General features: G+C 41.2%; 4 protein-coding genes across 4 annotated transcripts; all 4 read right to left on the bottom strand.

The window, feature by feature from the left end:
• Positions 1-8,567: 8,567 nt before the first annotated feature.
• pvalb8 (parvalbumin 8) lies at positions 8,568-10,778 on the bottom strand (the record flags this gene model as incomplete). Its single annotated transcript, XM_079232690.1, has 5 exons — positions 10,726-10,778; positions 10,291-10,358; positions 9,691-9,823; positions 9,255-9,364; positions 8,568-8,593 (listed from the first exon to the last, which is right to left on the bottom strand). Exons 2-5 carry the CDS (start codon positions 10,349-10,351, stop codon positions 8,568-8,570), a joined length of 330 nt encoding a protein of 109 aa, XP_079088816.1. The 5' UTR covers positions 10,352-10,358; positions 10,726-10,778.
• Positions 10,779-13,495: 2,717 nt separating this feature from the next.
• Positions 13,496-15,314, bottom strand: LOC306749743 (parvalbumin beta-like). The gene is made up of 5 exons (XM_079233065.1): positions 15,224-15,314; positions 14,578-14,647; positions 14,321-14,453; positions 13,899-14,008; positions 13,496-13,795 (listed from the first exon to the last, which is right to left on the bottom strand). The coding sequence occupies exons 2-5, from the start codon at positions 14,639-14,641 to the stop codon at positions 13,770-13,772; spliced, it is 333 nt and encodes a 110-aa protein (XP_079089191.1). The 5' UTR covers positions 14,642-14,647; positions 15,224-15,314; the 3' UTR covers positions 13,496-13,769.
• Positions 15,315-16,737: 1,423 nt separating this feature from the next.
• Positions 16,738-18,948, bottom strand: LOC306749744 (parvalbumin beta-1-like). The gene is made up of 5 exons (XM_079233066.1): positions 18,867-18,948; positions 18,032-18,102; positions 17,631-17,763; positions 17,284-17,393; positions 16,738-17,013 (listed from the first exon to the last, which is right to left on the bottom strand). The coding sequence occupies exons 2-5, from the start codon at positions 18,090-18,092 to the stop codon at positions 16,988-16,990; spliced, it is 330 nt and encodes a 109-aa protein (XP_079089192.1). The 5' UTR covers positions 18,093-18,102; positions 18,867-18,948; the 3' UTR covers positions 16,738-16,987.
• Positions 18,949-20,735: 1,787 nt separating this feature from the next.
• Positions 20,736-22,655, bottom strand: LOC306749745 (parvalbumin beta-like; the record flags this gene model as incomplete). The annotated part of the gene is made up of 4 exons (XM_079233067.1): positions 20,736-20,863; positions 21,098-21,207; positions 21,491-21,623; positions 22,595-22,655. 4 exons carry the CDS (start codon positions 22,653-22,655, stop codon positions 20,841-20,843), a joined length of 327 nt encoding a protein of 108 aa, XP_079089193.1. The 3' UTR covers positions 20,736-20,840.
• Positions 22,656-23,998: the final 1,343 nt, after the last annotated feature.

Here is a 23,998-nt window from a genome sequence, read left to right as displayed (position 1 = left end):
GGAAAGAAACTGAGACTACGGAGGGAGCTGAAACCTGACAGTTCACAGTAGTTCTCTAAATCATGTAGGAACAAGGGACGTGGAGTCTGTCCTGTCAGTGTGTAGGTAGCATGGCTGTAGGTTGGGGAGTGACAACAGCCTTGTAGGTGCTGTCAGTTACAGTCTTACTGGGTCACTGACAGAGATAAACAGTGTGTGAACTGTTGCAATGAATACTTTACTTAAAGAGTTGCTTACAGCGCCTTCGAGGGATACAGTTCGTCATTTTGGGAAATACACGTATTTGCTTTCTGGCAGATGGTTAAATAAGATAACTAATTCCACTCTCATAGTTGTCCATTAAATATGAAATATGAAGGAACCATCATATCACACGTAGAGTATTCAGTCCATGGGTGTGCTTGGAAAAGATTATGTTGATGATCACGGCTTGTTGTTGTTCTTGTTGGTTATTTGAACCACTTTAAAGAGATTAAAAGTATGTATTAATTTGTCGTATAACTTGTAAATATATACTATTTAATGAATGCAAAAAGATATATATATATATATATATATACAAATATATATATATATATATTTTTATATATATATATATATGACATTAACAGCAGAAGGTGCTATATTAGTTGATGACTTTACACTTATCATGAACTACATTTTAAGACGCAAACGTAATGTCTGAGCTCCTGAATGCACCACGGGGGTAATGCAAGTTTATGAAGTACGTATATTTACTGACCAAACTCCACCAAGACACAAACATCCTCTCCAATCATTTGTGTCCTTTCCATTATAGTTTGTCCAGGACTCTCACCATCATATCTTATTGTGCCTTATCATTTTTGAAAAGTCAGCAAAGTACCCGTCTACCTCCCAACGACAGCCATTACTCAGTCTGAGGGTGAGTCAGCACGTGTGACAGCTGTTCAGGGGTTTAGGCAGGGTGTGGCTATTGGTTGCAAACTGAAATCTACTGAATAGATGTCTATATATATATATATACATAAATTGGCGGATATGTAAACAATACGCTTGAGGCAGGGTAGAAATCGATTTCTAGAAATCGCCTTCCACAAAGGCGCTGTGTGTATCGGGGTGGCCATTGATATGTGCCCAGCCTATCATTCATTAATGAAGAGAAGACATCATAGGTAGAGGCTTAGGACTAATGCTGTTTGGGGAACATAGGCAGTGCTGTCATCCCCTGCATTATGGATGGAGTTCCTGCACAGAGCTCACAAAGCCCATTCAGACATCCTCATGCAGCAGTTAAATCTTTCACGACGTTCCTCCCTGTTCAGACTATCAGGTAGCAACATCTCTGGTACGTCCAGGCTCCAAAAGACTGGGAGTGAGTCAAAATACGATGAGCGTTTGTCACAGCCGACGTCCACATGGTTCAACTTCCTTTTGCCACGTTTGCTTGAGCACTTCCGTTTGTTATCAGTTGAAGATGGGGTGCACATTAAAGTTTCACACAGACTTAATCAGTAAGGTGAGCCTGACACTCCTTTCTTGATATGAGTTTTTGGTGACAATGAAGCGAGGACATCAATTATTGAAGAGACAAGCAGGCAATGCCCATGTGTCCATCCTCAAGTGCCCATCCAGACCAGTTTCATGGCACAGTTTTAGCAGTCCCACAAGATGGTTCAATATAAAAGTACTTAAGTTAAAGTTAAACGAAAGTAAGTTAATAATTCAGTTAAGTTTGCTAGCTTACTTTATTTCTTCCTCATCCTTTGTTTGTTATTGCTGCATCCTAACATTTCAAGGTGACTACTACTGTTACTACTGTTAGCACTACCACTTCTACTATGACATGTACTACTGAATTCAGCCCTGTTGACATTTCCATTTTTATCATCTTAATTGTTTTAATGCAAAATAACATTCAAAATATATTATAATGGCATGGACGAGAACTTGGATTATACTGCTTGAATTTACACTTTAGGATATGATGGCTGCTAGGCTATTTTGTTCCCAACAACAGAATAAATAGTTCAAAGGAACTAAGCTTTTAACATGTCTTACATCTTAATTGTTGTTTCAGCCCAGGACAGATGATAAAGCCATTTTATTGTGAAAGAATATCAAAACCTCCTCAATGTCCAACTTGCAGTCCAATACAAGCAAAATGTTGTTTTGTCATTTTGCTCATATTGTGTCAGCCCCCCTGGACTCGTGCAAATTATCGGCCTGTCAGAGCAGCGCTGTCCTCGAGAGACACGGAGCGAACTTTCCCTCCCTCCGCCTTTGAGTCCAGGTAATCTGCTTGTCACATTATCTTGTACTGCTGTCCCTCTGCAGCACATCCAGCAGTTGTGTCGACCTGTTGGCTCACATTTCCTTCCTGTTTACCACTCGCTTCTCTTGACCCACAGGGGTCACTGCTCCATTGTGTGTCCGGTGGCTTGTGTTACCTACTGGCTTCCCCAACCTTGTCCCACTTTCAACCGTGTACCACCCCCCCAGTTCTTTCTCACTCCTCCACCCTATGTCTGCAGAGATGAGGATCAGAAATTGATAGCAGCAGATATGGATACATGGTGATGTAACTAGTGCGGCCTCTGTGAATGTCCAGTGCTTTTTGTCTTGATAGACAAAACATTTTTCACGTTGACAGCCGTGTGGAGGCTATAGATGTGCTCTGAATTTTGAATTGAACACTTTTAAGTCTCTGGTTTTAGTCACATGGCTGTACTTTGATTGCAAAATACTTAACAATTTACACAAATTACATATTTATTTTATATAATTGATTTGTTTTCTTTTATTGCGGTACAGAAAGGATATTGACTGAAATGGTAATTCATTGTTGTTAAATTGCGTATGAATCAACATGGCTTTATCACATTTATATCACTTCATAGTGTTCATAGTGACGGTGAAATGTATCACATAAGGACACACAGGCTGTATGGACCTGGCTGAATAAGGAACACTATCATTATTACAGCACACAAAGCTAATATCAGGGTAGGCCCCATAGCTCTGAGTAGCAGGTGTCTGCTGTAATAGGCAGGTTCTCCCTCTAATATACAGGTAATTGAAATGACACAAAGCTGGAACCACTGCAAGAACGTGTGGTGCTCTGTATTTTGGCGCCTAGTGGGTGTGCATATATGGAAGTAGTTGTTAATTGTAATCCTATAAATCCTGTAAATGCAGTGCATTACAAGCGGTGTGCTATTTAAAGTCTCTCGGAGAGAGGATACAGAGCTGTTCGATGGTCCGTCTTCTGTCTGAGAGTTTGTCTGAATGTAATAATTATTTTTTTATATATCCTGAGCAATCTCTCCTGAGTTATGTTAAAGGCTAACAACCATAGCTATAGCTTTCTGCAGAGTTTGCATCTTCTTCTGTGCATCACACACATTTACACCCTCACACTGGTGCATAAATTACGCTGATGTTTGTGTATGTGCACTTGGAATTATGTGTGCTTGCTTCGTCTGTGTCTGATCTTTACAAATTAATTGGGATGTGTGTGCTACACGGACAGAGGCACGCGGCAAAAGTGGCTGACTTCCAAATTGAGAATGCCGGCTGGGGGCTGCTGTAGCCCGGTGCGTGAATAGAATACCCTTAACTACTAAGGTGCCATGGTGTAATGGTTAGCACTCTGGACTCTGAATCCAGCGATCCGAGTTCAAATCTCGGTGGGACCTGTGTTGTTATTTGGATTAAGAAGTAATTCTTCACTGTTCTCATAAACCAGGATTCACAAACTCAATTTGGCTTGAAGCCACCGCTGGTATTGTTATCTCATCGGAGGGCCACACAGAAAGCGCAAATTTTTTTTTTTACATTCATAACATATTTTCGTCATAAAAAAAGGCAACTAGCAGTTTCTATACATATTTATAATAGTTTTCAACAGTGCAAATATATATTTTTTTAAATAGCGTTTTGAAACTGTACCAAACCAACAAATGCAATCCCTGAATACATTTGTACTTAATTATATTTCTTGGTTTCTATTTCAGACACCTAGCAGCGCTTTTGCTCACACAGCTGAGCCACATTGACCCTAAACCAGGTCACAGTGAAACCCTGATCCAGGTCCCAGTGAAACCCTGATCCAGGTCATAGTATAGTAACCCTGATCCAGGTCACAGTGGAAACCCTGATCCAGGTCATAGTATAGAAACCCTGATCCAGGTCACAGTAGAAACCCTGATCCAGGTCACAGTGGAAACCCTGAGTACAGCTTCACGATGGGCATCACTAAGCCTGGACCTGTACTTGCATTTATTAAAGTTCATAGTGGAGAAAGGTTTCTCACAGATATATGCTTCCAAAAAGGTACATTACCCGACTGATCATTTTTGTCTGCTCAGGGAAGGATGGAGGCATTTCTCTCAGAAATGGTCCAGTCATGTCTGGTTTTCCTTGTGCCTCTGAATTTAGCTTTTAGATCACTGTTGCAAGTCAATAAATTCCATTTGTAACATACTCGGGACTGAGAAATGACTTCATACTACAGATCAAGCTTCATGGGGTGTGTGCACATGAAATATTAATATTACAACAGTTTTCGTTTTCAAACAAAATATTTACTATATATTTGAGTCAAAATATGTTCTATAGAACTATTTACAATGTTTACACAATGTGCATGTTTCAGTTTTGTTTTTTCAAGAACAGTTTTCAGAACAAGAACAACATATGTACTCTTTATCTATGTGTGTACTATACTCTGTATGTATGCATGTGTGTACTGTGTACTCTTTACCAGCGCATGGTCGTGTGTGGAGTAGAGCAGAGTAAAACTGAACAGCTGAGTGGAGCAGAGCTGCCGTCTCTCTGTGGCCAGTGTTGATTTTTTTAGTACACTGCAAGGTTTTTTTTCTCAGGTGGTAGTGTGTTGTCTGTCTGAATAAAAACCAGTGTATCTTTGCAGCGTATGTGGGTGGGTAGGTCCTTAGGGATTTCCTGAGTGTTCATTGGGTAGTTTCACACAAAATGTAGACTGACACCTGAATCAACAAATCACGATGAAAGGTGGAGCTCGACACAGGGTACATCCCAAGTCTCTAAATTGTCGTTTCCTCGCTCCTCGATTGAACCGGAAGTGGTTCTGCGCCGCCATCTTAACGGCCGTCCCAAAGCTCTTATTCTGATCGGATCGAGGAGCGAGGAGTGAAATCGGAGGAGCCATGATCGAGGAGCCCTGAAAGCAGGCTTCCAGGAAGTGTTTTAACGCTGGACACGCCCCCTCGCTGTTCATCTGTTATGTGATTGGACGCTGCAGCTGAGCAGACTGATCGCTGGAGCTTCTTACCAGAGTGAAGACAATCACAGATTAAACTCAAGCTATATATTATATCTGTTTTCTTATTCACCATCTGGTTAAAATATGTTCATTGTAGGTCTGAATAATAAAAGGACCACAAACAACTGTCTTCAAAGATTTTAACTGTTGTTTCCCTCAATAACTTGTATTATGTATGTCATTAAAATCAGAGAGAGCTGGAAAGAGGAAGCACTTTTTACAACACGTAATGAAGAGAAAACATATTTATATTGTGGGTTATTTTATAATGATGTCACAATCAGAATTTCAAAACATACCGACGTAAATAATAAATAAATTAATAAATAAGACGCATTCCGCCCGTAGAAATCGATCCTGCGCCTATAAGCAGGACACATCACAGTATATAAATGCTTAATGCAGTTTATTAAACGGTAACAGACGACAGAGAAAACATCTCCACTCTGACACTCATGATAAATTAGTAGTTTAACACCATTAAATCAACTGAAAAAATGTTATCAATATTTTAAGTGCATTTCTATTGGAATGTTCGCTAAAAACTCTTCGGACAAAACCCCGTCAGCTGACTGACAGCTGATCAGCTGTGATCAGCTGTCAGTCGGCCGCAGTCATCATAAACCGACGTCGCTTCACGTGACGCTTCAGAGGAAAGGACGTCTCATGTCTATTAAAACATATTTCCTTGCGTCTTCTCTCCCTGCTTGGTTTCCTTGCGTCTCTCTATGCCAGTGATTGTCAACCACTGTGCCGCGGCACACCGGTGTGCCGTGACAGATCGTCAGGTGTGCCGTGAGAAAATTTCCAATTTCACTTAATTGGTCCAAAAAAATATTATTTAGCTGCCGCACATAATTTTCCATTGTTGAGCGTCTGAGCCTGCAATATAGTGGCTGGCCTAGTAGTTTCCTATAGAACAGGTCTGCACCTTGTTCTGCTATTAAACAAACTAAACGGCCGTATGTTATTGATCGTACACGACAGCTTGTAATTTCTGGGTCACGTCTACAACTCTTTCCGCCCCGATGCGATGCACACAGGAGAGCACACAGTGGACAGAGAGAGCGACGAAAAATATGTCGCGTGCTTTTCACAATAGGATTTGCTGCTTTAAGCTATCACTATTTTAAGCTATGAGCTCTCATGTTTAAAGCCCAACAGTTAAGGTATTTGTAGGTCAAGACAAACATCCAACAGCCTGGCGCTCCATCAATGACGTTTCTGACGTTTCTGAGGCTCTGGAAATATTCTTCCAAAAGCCCGAAAAACACACTTAAGTGACAAAGCCTGCTCACTTTGTGGTCATCATTAAAATAAATGAACACTATGTTTCCTTTAAGTCAGTATTTATCAAACTGGGGCGTATTACAGGTGGGGCGCAAGAGGAAATGCTGATTTTACCGTACGCCGTTAATAGGTCACATGCGCATGTACGACTCGCCGATTCTTGTCATTTCGCCAAAAGCCGATCTTTATGAGATCTCCCTCCGTGAGGTTGTCTTTTCTGCTGTTGCGTCGCTCAACATGGAGCATGAATTGAGAACGGCTGTATCAAATCTACCTCGTTTTAAAAAGAGTTGTAGAGGAAAGCAGCTCACTGCAGCCACTATTAATGATACAACGTAATGCTCACACATCTGCACTCATTCTGTTTTGCAAAAAAATAGCTTGTTGTTTTCCACAATAAGCTATTTAGTTGTAACTAAATATTAGTTATTTTTTGCATGGATATAACTTTATTTTAATTTTTCTAACAAAGTGATAGCACATTTGTTTTTGTCTGATGGAGCAATCTGGTTTAATTGAAAGTGATTTCAATGTTCTATTATTTATAAAAGCACAGATGGAGTCACTAGTACTGTGAAGTATTACTTTGTAGTACTGTGAGGTGCCACGATGTAGTATGTCCGTCAGTCGCTCCCCCCCCTAAAGCTGTATACCTAGGGGAAACACTGAATACTGTGACATTCTGTAACTTTTTGGGTTGTTGGTGTGCCGCGGGATTTTTTTATTGTAGAAAATGTGCCGTGGCTCAAAAAAGGTTGAAAAACACTGCTCTATGCATCCCTGGTGGGAGGGACTAAGACGCAAGGAAAATATGCAAGTGAGGGAAACGGGGATGCAATTTAGAGACTTGGGATGTACCCTATGAGAGGCACGTATGATCACACAGAGAAGTGAGGCGGAACCTCCAGACTTTGGCACATCTAGCAGCATGAATCTGAATCTTTTTTCTACTCCGTTTTTTCACGGAGCTATTAATAGAAACGTCCAGTAAACGTAAAAAAAAGTAGGGGGCCACAAAATATCGGCTCGCAGGCCGCGAGTTTGAGACCCCTGTCATAAACTATTCTACCTTGAATCTCTCTTTCATCATGGAAATAAATAACCCTTTCCTGTGTGTGTGTGTGTGTGTGTGTGTGTGTGTGTGTGTGTGTGTGTGTGTGTGTGTGTGTGTGTGTGTGTGTGGGTGTGTGTGTGTGTGTGTGTGTGTGTGTGTGTGTGTGTTGTTCCGAGGTTCAGATGGGTTTATTTTCATAGCTGAGGTCAGGTGTCACTCGATCCAGCCGCAGTGACACTCAGGTGGTCATCAAGGTCACCTCCTCTGCTTTCCCCCTGTGCTAGCTCTATGAATCTATACACTCACTCTCACTCTCTCTCTCTCTCTCTCTCTCTCTCTCTCTCTCTCTCTCTCTCTCACACACACACACACACACACACAGATGTGAAGATATGAGGACACCACAGAACTGTAAAGAAAATGGCGTGGCTGTGTGTTTGTTTTGTGCATGGCACATCATCTGGATCAGTATGTGGATATACGGATTCCCACTTCATAAAAGTTAATTAAACAGTCATATATGGAACAATTCAACACAGCTCCCTTGACTACCATACTGAGTATTTTTCTTGCCATGCCACCGTGTCACCTCATAACACATCGGAGTAGAAGACATACAGAAACACACAAAGATGTCATATAGAAATGATGAAAAATAGCCTCAAGATTTGGATTTTATGCTTTTATTTTCTCAGTAGTTTGGTAAATTTTACATTTATTTGGGAAATACAGCTTCATGATGTGTTTAAAACAAATGAAAAAAAACCCAACTCAAGTAATTATGTGAATGTGGATCGGAACGAGTCTTGAAAAGAGATTCAAAAGGTTTTAACTAACCAGATGGAAAATTATTGAATGAATCTAAGTGAGCCCTTGAAGCAGTGGGTATGGGGGAGTTAAAGGGGGTCAGATCGACTTGCAGCGATGGAGTCCCAATGTTTAAGACAAGACCATGGCCTGGAACTCTGTGGAGAAAAGAAACAAAACTGATTATTTAACATGTGTATTCTATGTTTAGTAATGAGACACACATATGACTCACCAGAGAACATGGTGGTGCAACATTGCAGTGTCACTGTGCTCTTAGGTTAACAGCATTTCATTAACACAATTTGTCTAACAAACTAAAATCTAAAATGACAAATGTTCAATAGAAACATTGTTAGGGTGTTTGTAGTACCCGTAGAATAGAAAAGAAGTGCGTTGGGACTTGGAGCAAATCATTATGATGGCTGCTTGTCTGATTTTAGTACTGGAATATATAACTGTCTCTCTTTTAAGCACCCTGAAAAACCAGACTTCCCTAGAAATATAACACATTTATTCAATCTGCATTTTATGGAGATACTGACACAGGCACGCGCACAAAGTGGCTGACTTCCAAATTGAGGACGCCAGCTAGGGGTGGTATGTGTTTCTTTTATAGAATGCCCCAAAGCAGTAAGATGCTATGGTGTAATGGTTAGCACTCTGGACTCTGAATCCAGCGATCCAATTTCAAATCTTGGTGGGACCTGTTTCATTATTTGATAGAAAGTGGAGAATTGTTTCCTAAGTATTTTCTAGTGACACAAAACACACACTCATGTCTTGCATAATATATCGAATAGTTGTGGATCCACTCACCATCCGCTCCAATCCGGCCATCACTATCGTCATCAGCAGCGCACAGGAACTCCTTTGTCTCCTTGTCTGTCAGAATGCGTGCCCCAGGGGAAAACCTCTGGAGGAAAAACCTGGCACACAGAGGGACACAAGTTAGAGGTAACAGCAGGATGCACAGTGACAGCCACAAGGCCAGATATGAAGAGCTAACAGTGAGACACAATATGTCCTCTGTAGTGCTGCTCAGCCAGAGAATACAATGTTTAGTCTATAAGAGACTAAACATCAGCCCTGCGAAGTTAAATAGACTAATGATGGACGGCAACACTACAACAGCATTCGTGAAAATATGATTATTTTCCATGAAGACATCTAAACTCTACTCCCGTTTTAGGATCCTCTGCATTCTGGGCACAGCATATATGACTGTAGTTTGTGAACTGGCTACTTTACTCACTTGAGCTCTTCCTCCTCAACAAAACCACTGCCATCATTGTCCAGGATCCCGAAAACCTTCTTCACATCCTGGGGGCTCTTCTTGGTGAGGCCACACAGCTCGAAAAACCTCTTGGGGCAGAAGGAGTCTGGTGCTGGCGGAGAATAGAGAAAGCTGGAATGTCAACATTTAGTGGTATACTCATCTAGAATTAAGGCAAAATCACTCCATAACATCAGCAAATCCTCAAGAAATGCCTCTCAGTTTAATTAGTGGAAACAAGAAAATGACTCACATGGTATTGTATGATGTGAGATTACATAGTATGGAGAAGATGTTGGTTGGAGAGGCACATTTTGAATAATCGTTGTCCTCCAGTGTTAATACTAACAGGGTCGTATCTAGTCTCTCTTTAGCTGGTGGCTTGTGCGTGCCCAATTGATGCTTAAGAAATCTATTCAGCTGCACCTCAGGTTATACTGTACTTCATTTTGATTGTCAACATTTTGCAGTAGATAGAGACAACCTTATTGACTGAAGAGGCTCCACTAGAAAGACTGTATAGAAGAAGAAAAAAGATCTAACGAAGAGCGCAATAATGATATTGGTGGAAGACGATACCTTGGCAGTCCTTGATAGCACTGTCGATGGCATCAGCGGAAAGGATAGATGAGAGCGACATTTTATTCCTGTAAGAGGAACAACGATGGTGAATTATTAACACATGTAGCCAGGTACAGACACAAACCCTCTAACTTGACACTGATGGAGAGTAAACTGTGTCCAGGTGTCCACACACTGCCACTTTGAAGCCATTCAAAGTCAGCATGCACATCTTCTGTCTCTGTCCAATAATGTCTCATCCAATGGATTCAAAATGATAGAAATGACTTTTATGGAAACGCAATTGTTTCCCCTGCCGTCTAACTAGCAGCCTCTAAAGAGCTCTGAATACACACGAGCCAGAAAATCCACATCGGCAAAGTCCCTGAAAGCAAATGAAAGTCAGCCACTTCCCATCAGATGCAACCTCTCTGAATCCACACAGCAACTTACCGTGTTTAGGGGGTTCTCGTCCGGTTGGTGATCCAGCAGAGAGGAAAGCTATGTGGTGACTGCTGTACGTCAAGGCGGATTTATATAGGTCTGACTGCAGTGACAAAAGGGATTGCTTGAGTTACCTGTCTATGGATCAAATTCTAACTGCCCGCCCCGATCCAATTTCCCAGCTAACTAATTAACCTTTACTATTTATAACGCCCAGGGGCAGAGAGACCGGACCGTGGGCATCTGTAGCACCCTTGGAAATAGCAAATTAAGTTAAAAAGCGTGGTCTTCCCCTCGTCCACCACTCCCTCCTCCTTTCTCTGCGCCCCTCCTCCTCTCACCTCTAGAATTATACAGTACAGTAAATGCAGGGAGGCTGTAATGTAACTGCAATCTCTCTCTCTCTCTCTTTTTCTCCCTCTCTTGCTGTTTCTGCCCTCCTCCCCCCACCCATCACCCCACCCATACCCTTTCATGCAGATATCCTTTTACAGGCAGCAGTCCCAAAACGAGCACATCTGAGCCACATCACACTATGCCCTCATTTATTACATTTGAGGTGAGTTATGGGAAATAACATGTCAGCTGACATTTTTTCATAGCAAATTTGTTTTGCGGAGCGGACGTTAATGCAGGAGCATGCAAGATTATTGAGTCACCTAAGAGGTCGGGCCATGCACAACCTCTTTGTGTCTGGTGCACAATGGCATTCTGTGCAGGGTTTCACCTGTCCAGATCTGCATGGACATAATATAAAAAAAATCACAATTAGATGGAGTTCAGATTATTTCCAATAAAAACTGAAATAACACTAAACACACATGACTGCTCATCATTGAATGTCAGGGATGCCGGTGCTTTATAACCTTCTCACCTTCTCACCTTCTCAAACTGACATGGGCACAGCCTCGCTAAATTGCTTCGTCAACTGTGCTGATTAAGGGACCCGAGGTCACCCTCTGCTGTCGGTGTCCCATCCGGCTTCAATGGTGTTGATGATGCATAATGTCCCAGGTATCCCCATGCACCATTTAAAGCAGTCAGAGGTCACTAAGGGCTGAGCACTGGCTTCATTTCTGGAGATGGAGAAACCATCCGTCCCACTTTGTTTCTCCCTTTGTCCGTCCAATTTGTCCAGTTGCAAAATGACCAGGTTGACTCGTCCGAGGGCATTCGTGGCCCCCAGCGGACAAATATAAGGGTCATTAAGCACATTCCTGGGGGGTGTTCACTGCAGCAGTGCACACACACACACACACACACACACACACACACACACACACACACACACACACACACACACACACACACACACACACAGGAAAAGGTTATTTATTTCCATGATGTAAGAGTTTGTTGTACGTGAGCAGTGTGCAGCAAGGAGAGATTCAAGGTACAATAGTTTATGAGAGAACAGTGCCAAATTACTTCATAATCCAATAATGAAACAGGTCCCACCGAGATTTGAACTCGGATCGCTGGATTCAGAGTCCAGAGTGCTAACCATTACACCATGGCACCTTACTGGAATCTTAAGTCTATTTAGCGCACCAGTATAGCAGCCCCCAACCGGCGTCCTCAATTTGGAAGTCAGCCACTTTGCGCGTGCCTGTGTCCGTGGAACACACGCGACTGTTAGCAGGTCCACTCTCATGCACGTGCCAGCGCGACAGTTAACTGCAGGTAAAGTTCGCCTGGTGTCATCATACTCTCAAACAATATATAAAGGTCTGAGGCAGAACACGAAAGAATTCGGAAATCAGTTGAAATACATTTTATTTTATTCGTGTAAAGTTGTCTTATGGGTGATAGACGATTGTGTTTCGGACATGAACTGTATACGCACACTATCTTTTTGTTTAATTAATTTGCAGCATCCTGGTGTCGTTCCAACAGTCATTGGCCGCCTTTCCTAAACCTAATCCCGGTGCCGAATTGTTAATGTGGCCCCTGAACAAGTGATGTCCGATTTCGAGGTTCTTGAATATGTGTGAAAAAGATACTGAGGACATAAGATCGAGAGTCTACTGGCCGATCGTTCATTTACATTTGCTAATGTTCTTTATGAGCATTACAGTCTCACAATCAATATTGAAATTAAGTTGTCTTAAACGTACAATGGAATCATTTTAAAAATTAGAATATACTCATTTTCATTGCAGTATTTGGACAGTATCACCCCAAATAATGAGCATTAATTAGTTAAAAAATAAATGTTAGACTGGAATTAATTAACTCAACTATACTAATAATTCCATCTATATTCGTTGTTGTTATTATGTTGTCCTATGTATGCATTGTGAGTTATAAGTGCCCTACACGCCAGGCTCTCCTTACTGGCATGTTTGAAGTGAGCTGTTGGTTTTTATTGCCAGATAATTTACAGTAACATATGTCTTGTGTCTGTATCTCCATCTAGTGCCTGCAAGATGGAGCTGCATGACTGTACACACACACACACGCACACACACACACTGTATGTGTGTGTGTGTGTGTGTGTGCGTGTGTGTGTGTGTGTGTGTGTTTATGAGAACGAGAAAGAGAGACACAGCGATAATTAAGTAATCTATTACATCACCAGTTTGTAATTTAATTCATATTGCGTTTCTTTTCCTCTCTTACTATTATTATATAAAAAAGCTAATTGAGTATTAAAGAGAGAGAGAGAGAGAGAGAGAGAGAGAGAGAGAGAGAGAGAGAGAGGCTGTGAATGAATGTGTCCTGTTGAGTTTGTATGTATTTTTTTTCTGAATTGAAAAGAAACAAATCACACCCAGAATGACCGCTGTAAAAGAATATTTATTCCTTCTTTTTTTTACCGTTTGTACCTGGAAAGTGCATCATAGATTTTACAGTATAAGCAAAATTCATATTTAAGACATGAACACAGCCGAGCGACATTCACAATCATCATGTTTGGACAATGTGTTGCATAGGAGGAAACGTCTCTTAAGCAAATGTATAAAAATTATTTATATTCAGATGAAAACGGGGGGAGGTCGACCTGGGCTTTGTTGTTCCATCAGAGCAGATGTTGTTGGTCAGATGCCACTTTACTGTTTAACCAAGGCAGCGAACTCTGTGGAGACACAAGAAAATACAGTTTGGCGTCTATTTTCTAGCACAAAAAAACAAACATCCAAAGAATGCTGCAACCACTTTGCGTGAAAAAGAGTCCGTACCATCAGCGCCAATCATGCCGTCACCGTCGGAGTCGCCGGCCTTCAGGAATGCCTTGGTCTCGGCGTCTGTCAGTGCACGTGCACCAGCCTTGAAGGTCTGCAGGAACAGCCTGCAGAAACAGTTAATGGGTAGTTCACGGACTCCAGCTCCCATTGGCTGAGACACAATTCATGTTGCATATAATTAAAAGCATTAGATATAAATAGAAAGCTTATGTAGGGCTGAAGATAGTTTGGCCCTGTGGTTTTACAATCATTCAGTGCCCATTCCTTGAAGAACAACTATAACCTCCGTCATTAACTTCATTATATGTCAATTAATGAAGTTAACCATTATGATCCATTATGATATCAGAACAGAAGATGCAAGAATGTGATTTGTGGATATGTGGGTTTGATAAAGGAAGTGGCGAGTGTCTTACTTCAGCTCTTCCTCCTCAATGAAGCCACTGTTGTCCTGGTCAACGATGCCGAAGGCCTTCTTGACCTCATCACCAGACTTTCCAGCCAGGCCGCATGCGTGGAAGAACGTCTTGTGGTTGAATGTGCCGGCGTCTGAAATGAATGCAGGTTGTTACTTAAGTACAACCACGTATGGTAGCGTGGATAAAAAGCACAGTGATGCTCCAAACAGGGAGGGCTGCGACTGGGATCTTTAAAGTGTAACTTGAAGAATCACCTTTGCACCCGTCCAGGGCTTTAGTGATGTCGGCATCCTTCAGTCCTACACTTGCGAAGGCCATTGTGATCTGCAGAAATCAGATAAAGGTGATTATTATACTTCTAAAGTAAGCACATTGTGGCTAAGTAAAAGTAGTATCACATATCGTTAACTATATGGATTATGTTTAGCTATATTCATTATTTTGTTCAGAATAAGTAATCAATCGCATTAAATGGACATCACACACACTATCATTAAAACAACAGAGCAGCAATAGTTGCACAATATTTCTGTTATTTTCTTAAGTGGAACAGAAATATATATTTAAAATGGAAATATTTCATGGCAAATTAGTCAGTCCCCTTCTTTCTGTGAGTAGTATGATGTTGCATTTCCAAATCCGGTTCCGGAGGCTGAAATTGACACGTGTGCCCTACTGCAACTCTACGGATGCTAGGAGGTTTGACCAGTAATCCATGTCTTCATGCAGCTGACGCTCCCGCAAGAAAAGCCACAAAAGAACTCCGTCTTTGGGTGCTGCATTGCAGTCCAAAGTCCACTTCAAAAAAGATTTAAATCAATGTTTTCTGAAGCTGTGCGGGATGCTGACGCTCGGTCTGCGTGGATCCAAGGTTTCTTTTCCCTTTTCATGTAAACTCACCTTTTTGGTGTCTTTGCTTTGTAGACTACAGATGAAACAGTAAGGACTTGAGTCGGCTGCAGTGATCTTCCCTGTGCTCCTGATGACCTTTTTATAGTTTCACTGCATCGAAATATGAGGCATAAGATAACTGACACCGCCGAGAAGGGGGTGGCGAGGATTTGCCTGTAGCCAGTCTATTTTAAGTTTCACAAATGAAGACGCTTAAAAGGTCCGTTTGAAGAAGTCTTTAATGTCCCCTTCAACGCTAAGAATAGGCGTGTGCTTTGCTGAGGAGGACAAATTGAAAATGCTGCTGGCAACACACAACAGTAGGCTATCCAAGAGGATAGAAGCATGCATTAAGGCTGCCACTAGGCGGTTGTTTTCCCTCTTGGTGGCTCATTGTTGATTTGGAAGGCATGGACTATTGGATTCATGACTTCAAAAGAGGAAAGAGCCTCTCTTTAGATTCATGTCTTGAAAATGTATAGTTTCTTCTCTGTTTGACATTGATATTGTCCACTTGATAGTTGCCTATTCACAGCCACAATGTGTAGTAGTATTTTCAAGTCATTTGTGTTTTGTCAGATTTATCTGATCTACTTGCAACCAAATAAAGCACATGATGGTGCATAAAGACAGTCAGCACTGTCACAATCAGTCACATTTTGGCTGTAAAGTCAACAATGCATTCATTGTTGTTCAGTTTAGTCAAGGTGGACTGAATGATTGCTTCACTGCTGTTCTTTCTAGGAGCTCAATATGCTTAAAGGCCCATGGGAATGCTAATGCAGGAGGATCTTTTGTAACATCCGAATAAAGTAATGAACAGAAGGAGAAGGATCTTCTGAATGATTCAGCTTGACATTTAAATATCTACACTTGTAATGCTGAGAATATCTTTCACCCATAGGTGGCAGCACTGCCCTTTGGGGTGAGGGTGAGCTGGCATCAGGCTACTGTTACTGTCTTTTTGTTTTGATCACTGGTTGATGGTAACAAGCTCAGGATGTCATCTGATAGAGTTGAGGGTTTACATATTGCTGGTTTACATTATCTGTAGTTCCCTGAGCACTCATAGCTTCCCCTTGAAGTGTTTTAAATCTGACCGATAACCTATTTGAATTAATTTATTTGCTAAAAGATTGATTTAGAATATGTTCCAAATTAATGTGGCACATTTGATGTGGCACAATTGAAAAGGAGCCCCTCAGTTCACTGAAGATGTGCGTCAATGCACCAGATTCAAAAGTTCCTGCTGATGTAACAGTGGCTGTTAATAGCCCTCCTGTTGCCACAGCACATCATCTAATTGTCTACGCAGCAGTGGGTGGAGAAAAAGACCTTGGAAGAGACCTCCTCATTACACTATGTGTGACAGCTCTCCATTGCAAACCTACCTAGATCCAGGAAGTATATGAGCGAAGAGGGCTATTCCCAATGTGTTTGCCAGCTTGAGCACAAGCTATCCTCCCCATCTTATGAACCAAATATCAAAACAAGTGAAAAGATGACTGACTTGAAGCAGATGACTTAGTTAGACCAACAGAGTATTTATTCCTGGTTTTTCACTCTACCTCAAAAGTGCAGATGGTGTTGTACAAGTCATGTTTCAGAACATTTGAGTAGCATTCACAGTAAAACATGTGTTCCATTTTGAGAAATAATCCGCAGGCAACTCATAAATAAGGTATAAAAAAATATTCTTTCAGCTGGTGGTGACGAAATCTTGCGAGGAGTTCGCAGTTCCATGAAAAGAAGGGGATCTTGGTAAGAGGAAACTTATGCCTTCACAAGAACGGCAAACTCTGTGAAAGTAGAATGAAACTGCCATTAGTAGTGAACAAAGTGCCATCATGCTGGTATGAGCTCGGCTAATTGGACCCAATTTCTGACCGAGACTTTGAGTCTGTGCGTGGATGTATGTGAACGGATGTTGAATATTTAACTGGAATGCAGATAAATTGAGAGTCCGTTGCCAATAAGCATCAGAATTAACATTGCATGCATTTGCTGTGTTCTGCTCCATTCAAAGATGTAGAAAGTGCACTCTGCTCAAAAACAGAAGGAAGTCTTACCATCAACTCCGATCATGCCATCACCATCACTGTCTCCAGCGGCGAGGAAAGACTTGGTCTCCTTCTCAGTGAGGGCTCTGGCGCCAGCAGAGAAGTTCTGCAGGAACAGCCTGACGGGTGGACGAAACAGGAGGCGGCAAAATGAGCATCTCAGACTATATTGATTGATTGGAAATCACTGTGCAGAATGAGTATCATTAAACGTGACATTTCTTTAGTTTTTAAAGACAAAATGTCCAAAATTTAAATAAAGAGTAAAGTTGCCTCTTGATTTAATATATAAAATACAGTACAGTATTAGATCTGGGGCATTGTTTGCTTAAGTGAGAGTTGCTTGAGTGTCTTACTTCAGCTCTTCCTCCTCAATGAAGCCACTCTTGTCCTGGTCAATGATGAAGAAAGCCTTCTTGATGTCTTCGGTGGACTTGCCGGACATGCCGCATGCCTTGAAGAACGTCTTGTGGTCGAAGGAATCAGCAGCTGGAACACATTTTAACACCACATTAGCACCATGTCAAGCAGCAGCAGAGGACTTCGGTGTTGATTTAATAGGATAACTGTGGCTGGCAGTTTAGATAACTGAGCGTACATAGCTATCAATTGATATTATTATATATATATTTTTTAAATCAACTTTGCATTTGCAGTGAGAATGCATAATGTACAAGTAGTAATAATGAGGATGAAGTGCGTGTGTTAACTGAATAATCTTCTTTGTACTAAGTTAATTAAGATCATGACATCTCACCTGTGCAGCCGGCCAGAGCGGCTTTGACATCAGCATCGGCGAGTACTCCAGCGAAGGCCATTTTGTTTATTCTGTGGGAGGAAAGAAGACTCAGAGTTAGTTATAAGCATCACAAATCCCATACAGCAGTCATGTCATATCTTTCTTTAAAGCAATAGCTACTGATATTTTGTATTTTGGTATTCAGAGTTTTAAAATCATTATAACAGAGCCTGGAATAAACTTCCAAGTATTAAACAAGGCTATTCCTCCTCTTGCTTCACAAGAGATGGGCAATTCAGTAACACTGCCTTGGAAAGAATCGAGAAAACTACAAATGTCCAAAGCCTCTTGTTTTGCTCGCTAATTAATTGCTTTAATTTGCAAAAGCTGCCCCTGAGCGTCATCGCTTTCTGCTCTCTGGCTCCGGATGTCAGCACAGGTCTGACTGTGTTTATCCCAACGCTGCTATGACACTAAATAGATGATGCTCCCGCTGAGAGGCTATATCACGGCAACCCGATTCAGCCACAAATGAGCTTTGCAGCTGGGGAGGCGCAGTGATGACAAACGCGTCGATAGCTTTCGGCGTTGTTTTTTAGTTTTCATCCGGTTAAAAGACACTCGGTGAAATAGCGCAATTATTATCCACAGACGTTGATCCGTTGAAACCAAATGGCCAAGTTGGGCCTCCTTTTTCGCATTGATTGAGTCGTCCTGTGGTCCTTGTAGGTTTTTTCTATGTTGGTTCCATTTCTCTCTAAAGTTATAGTCCAAGAGGTTCTCCTCGTCTCAATCCCTTTCCTCCCAATCTGACCGGCCAGTGTGGCCATTGCGTGGCGCACATCCCACTCACCTTTGGGCTGCGTTGGGCTGCGTTGAGGGCGAGTGAAAACCAAGGAGGACTCGAGAGTAAATGTTCTGCAGCTCGCCATCGCTCTTATATATCCCTGAGCAACACCATTTACAGAGATTTGAGTCTCCGTATCAGGTACCAAGATGCATGGGTTTCGAAAAAAATGTGTCAAGTAGTCTCGACCTATTTTTAGGTGAACAAATGAGGATGCTACCATGTGTGCTGAGGCCTATAGCTTAGACGCGTGGAAACCCGAGCAGGCCTGCTCACTGATTTTGCAGGACATGATGCCTCCATGATTTGAAGCATTCAACATGCTGAAACTGCTGCAAATTTCATCTGAGAATATCAATGTAACGAATGTGTGTGGCTATGTAGGTCAAGGGTCATGTTCCTGATAAAAACGCTTAGAGACAGATGCCCCATGAATGAGCTCCCAGGGCTGCCAATTTTAACTGCTGCTGAACAGAAGAAAAAGTATTATTGGGTATGGTTGTAAATATATGTGGAAGGACTGCTTGTACTGCTGTCAAAAGCACTGTTGGGTTTTATCTCCTCATATCTGATAATAGATGTTCTTCTGTGGTAGACTGCTTGTCAGACTTTCTGTCGTCTGTGGAATCAGTACAAATGTTGCCATATAGCCCATTCATATGCATTAGTGTCGAATATAATACCAAATTACCTATTTTATCTTTACTAGTATATTTGATACTCATGCATGTATGTGGCAGTCTGCTCAGGAAGTCATTTACATAATCACTTGTCTATTCTAGTTTGTATGAATTGTTGGAGTCAGGCTTTTCATTATTTCATCTGAAACCTCTGAGCTGGTCTCAGATGATACATACATGTACTGTCCTGTAACATTAACCAGCATCATAACTACAGGCTACTATATATTTCCATATGGTCCATCTGAACTCTGCAGTGGGTCGGGTTTCAAGCCAGTGGGCAAGCGGATCTTTGGGGCCTACGCCACTGTATCCCTGTCCTTAGTAGGCAATGCATGAGTCAATCGGACTAATATTTGTGTGCTGTGCGTTTGCGTGAGTAAACAATCAAGTTTGGAATATGTTGGCACCTCGTATAACTCTGATGCTCCGCCATAGCACAAAACTAGTAATAACTGTATTAACCCTAGAACACTAACGTCGGGTGATTTTTACCCGTGCGATTGTGGTTACGTTATTTTCATTGTTCCCATGTGTCCGAGGATTTTAAGAGGGGTCCCATCAATTGAAAATGATTTTTTTAAGTGGGTGAATTGGTGAAGTGTTCAATTCCCCCACTATCACAGGTTCTATAGGTTATATGATTATCTGCAGCAATCAGAACAGGCCATTTTTATCTGTAATAGCATGGAAAACACAGGTATATAAATAGCTGAGTCAATAAGCACTGCAAACAGTTTCCTGAATAGTTCTTGCTTGATTACTGCTCATAAACAGAATGGTAATCATTATTTAATGATGCTGTCTTTGCACAAGATAATTTGATTTATTATATAGAAAACTATTCGGTCATCACTAAACTTTCTTTTCGTCACCTTCAGTGATGCAGGGACTTCACATGAATACGTTCATTTGAACCCAAAACACCTTGGATAGCATTACAGTTGTTCAAGTGTAACTTATAAGGACTACATGAGATACGTCATGCAATATCCATATCATGCAGGTGGAAAAAAGAGCAGTACACAGTGATATCAGGTTTCAAATACATTTATTAACCCATTCCAGGTACCTGATTGATTAAACACACATACGTACACACACACTATAATATCCAGCTTTAGCCGTCTGTCCACCAAACATCTTTATTGTATCACATCAACAGGGAGAGCAGCAGGCAGGGAGAGAATATCCCAGGTTTCTGGTCTTTGCATCAATCAATCTGGAAAGTCAGGATTTCCATACGAAACACGTTAACTTAAATTAGGGAAAAACAAAACAATAAAGATGTTCATCTTCTTTATTTTAGGATATCACAGAACTCTGCAGGGGAGAAAAAATAATTCAGTCAGACATTCCTCATTGTAAAACAATATTAGGGTTAAGGATGATAGCTACACAATCAATTCATTATTTGGTGTATCATTTTATTCTGGTTTTATATATGCTTTTTTACAGAATGCAGTTTCAGCACTAAGTAGCGGACAGCTCTCCTGCATAGACGGCTCCTTTTTCTCATCTGCCGTCAGCTTTTTCAAATGTTTTACATGCACCCACCTTCCATTCCAATCTTGCCATCTCCATCCTTATCGCCTGCAGCCATCAACGCCTTGGTCTCAGCCACAGTCAGCTCTCTCGCCCCCGGAGAGAAATTCTGAAGAAACAGCCTGATGGGTGCGCAGAAAATATGAGAGAAAAGTTGAGGCTTATATCATCATTGACTGTATCTTTTCTGATGCCATTTTCTTACCCTCTAGGCGTTTCTGAGCAATCCTCCTTCCCATCACTCACTCACCAGCCCTCCCCCTCATATATTACTGAATTCATTCATACAAAGACCTCTCTCTGTCTGTGGGCCATCACAATGGCAACACATGCACAAACACACTCACACGCCCATCCGTATCCTTGCTCTAACCCGTAAACCACACAGACACATGCTATCCTTACTTGAGCTCCTCCTCCTCAATGTATCCACTCTTGTCTTGGTCCAGGACCATAAACACATTATTTCTATCTGCCTCGGAGGAGCTGGTCAGTCCCACTTGAGCAAAGAACGATTTGAAGTCGAATGTGCCTGGAGCTGCATAGGAGAGAGCCGAAGTGAGCAAAAAAGAGAGTAAGCCAGATGTGAACGTGAGAGGTCCATCTCAGAATGACAAGAAAGCAAGAATGGTGAGGAACTGAATAGAGATGTCGCATGTACTCATTCGCTCAGATGACTTTCATTCTCCCACCGATGACATTTACCAATAAACACCCTGTAGCACATCACTGTCTTATGCCATTATAGGCTATGTCATTATGCCATTGAAACACTCAAAGCACACTGAATATCGCCCATGGGCCAAATGCAAACATAAATGTTAAAAGCCCCTTTTCATCAAGCTGTTTGAAAAGAAAATTCTCTTACAGCCACAGCATGAGAGATTATAAGATTACAAAATATTAATTTTATAATAAAGGACAGGAAATAGCAAAAACAACGAAAGCATCCCAAACCAAATAAAATGTATCTGATATGCCACTTTAATAAAATATTTTCATCCTTGAAACAAATCCTAGAAATACTATCTCCTTTCAAACATTCACAAAAATTAGACAAAGCTTGCAAGTTATTTTGCCTGAATCATTGCTAACAGGGGGGTTCTCTTGAATAAAGGGCATATAAGCACTGACATTTGGTTTTCATCTGAGGGATTGTGCTGTGTCTGCGTTGTCATGCAAACATAATTGCTATAGATGAATGATTAAGTGCTTTGGGAAGTGTGGGCTGTATATTTGGTCCTCTTTGTGAATGCTCAATGTAAAAAACACTTTGGTATCTGGGTGGTGACTGCTCTCCTGCCACATGGCTGCCTGGTTACCTGCAGGCTTCCTGTCCCCACTGTGAACAACGCGTCCTGGTATCCCTAGTGGGATTGCATGGGTTTCACAAAGGCAGTCTCTCTCTCACTGCAATATGTGCGTGGATTTATATTTACTAAGTGTAAAGTATGTGTTCTTGTGTTAACGTGTGTGTCTCTCTGTGCGCGAGCGTGCCGTCTGACTCACCTTGACAAGCCTGGACCGCAGCCTTGATGTCCTCGTCGCTCAGTATCCCTGCAAATGCCATGGTGCTCTGTAGCTGCCTGAGGGGTGCTAACACACATGTATGGAGGAAGTGCAAGGTGATAGTGAATACAACTGGTGCAGGTGTTTTCTGCTGTCATACAACAGTCTCTGTCAGACACAAATGTGTGGATAGATTAAGCACAATCATTACCCTATGAGTAGTCTTGAGATACATCAGCACTGTCAAAAACTAAGTTGCTGAGTTCTACCTTTTAGCAGTAGGACTGTGCTATTTTGGCAGTAATGTACAGACAGATTACCAAAATATTTCAGTCAGAGAGAGATGATTTTTTTAATCATATTGACATGATTTAAATCATATGAGAATGACGTGATCACCCAAGCTATGTTTTGCAAAATGAAGGAGAAAGTAGTTGCAACTTGAAGGAGCAAACAAAAAGGTTTAAACTTCCTTCCCACTATTTTAAAGCAGAAGGATTAAGATGCTTCAAGGCAAAAACAATCTCACATAACTGCAAGCAATCATCACACAAAGCATTGCCGAGCACATGCATTTGCAAAAAGCTTGATACTCACCGTGCTTCGGGTGAGGTTTGCACTCTCTGAGCCTACGATGCAAAGATCTCTGCTTCTCTTTGCTTGCTTTGCAACACTCTTTTGCAGCTTCGTGATCCGGAGTGCAAGAAGCAACCTGACGTATCTGTCCTCAAACCCAGGGAGATTTCCCCCACGCCACAGAATGCCTCCTCCTCCTTCATCAGTTAATCAGAGCAGATGATTTTCTCACTCATATTGTTGTGCAAACCTGCAGGCACCAGGACATAATTATGACATTCCAATCTGATAATAATCAATCATAAATATTATTGTATTTTAACTAGTGAAACTTGTTTCATATAATATTCATCTTATAACTACTGTCTTTACTGCTATTGCTACAACTAATGATTATACTATTGTTTACATTAATATTAATAAGGACTAATTATATGAAATAAAGAAGCAAGTTTACTCAGTTAAAGCAACATCTTTCATGAAATAAATGTGATAATGATCAATCAGCTATGTGGATTTAATTTTAGTTTTAAATATGTATGGTAATATATATCTTTTTAATAAAAACACTATGTAAACATGAATATGCCGCTGTCATAAGTCTTAGCTATAAACAACACAGGGGAAATATGTGGCATTGTCTTGTTAACACACATACAGAGTATTACAATAATTACATCTGGGGGTATATTCGTTATTAAGGTTTTATCACAGCTCTTAAAAAAACAATTATCATAGGCTATGGCTTGAAAGTAATTAAAAAGAAAAAAGAAATATAGAGGAATAGTCCTTAACTGAGATAAATAACAAGTTGACTTTTCAAGAGCA

This window comes from Taurulus bubalis, assembly GCF_910589615.1.
Source record: "Taurulus bubalis genome assembly, chromosome: 17".
Taxonomy (NCBI): domain Eukaryota; kingdom Metazoa; phylum Chordata; class Actinopteri; order Perciformes; family Cottidae; genus Taurulus; species Taurulus bubalis.
This window is presented reverse-complemented; position numbering and strand designations above follow the sequence as displayed.

Coding starts and splice junctions, on each gene's coding strand:
- LOC306749743 (XM_079233065.1), bottom strand. CDS start 14,641: ATGGCCTTCGCAAGTGTAGGACTGAAGGATGCCGACATCACTAAAGCC. Junction 14,454..14,577: donor AGCCCTGGACGGGTGCAAAG/GTGATTCTTCAA, acceptor CATTCATTTCAG/ACGCCGGCACATTCAACCAC. Junction 14,009..14,320: donor ATTGAGGAGGAAGAGCTGAA/GTAAGACACTCG, acceptor CTGTTTCTGCAG/GCTGTTCCTGCAGACCTTCA.
- LOC306749744 (XM_079233066.1), bottom strand. CDS start 18,092: ATGGCCTTCGCTGGAGTACTCGCCGATGCTGATGTCAAAGCCGCTCTG. Junction 17,764..18,031: donor CGCTCTGGCCGGCTGCACAG/GTGAGATGTCAT, acceptor AATGTGTTCCAG/CTGCTGATTCCTTCGACCAC. Junction 17,394..17,630: donor ATTGAGGAGGAAGAGCTGAA/GTAAGACACTCA, acceptor TCCACCCGTCAG/GCTGTTCCTGCAGAACTTCT.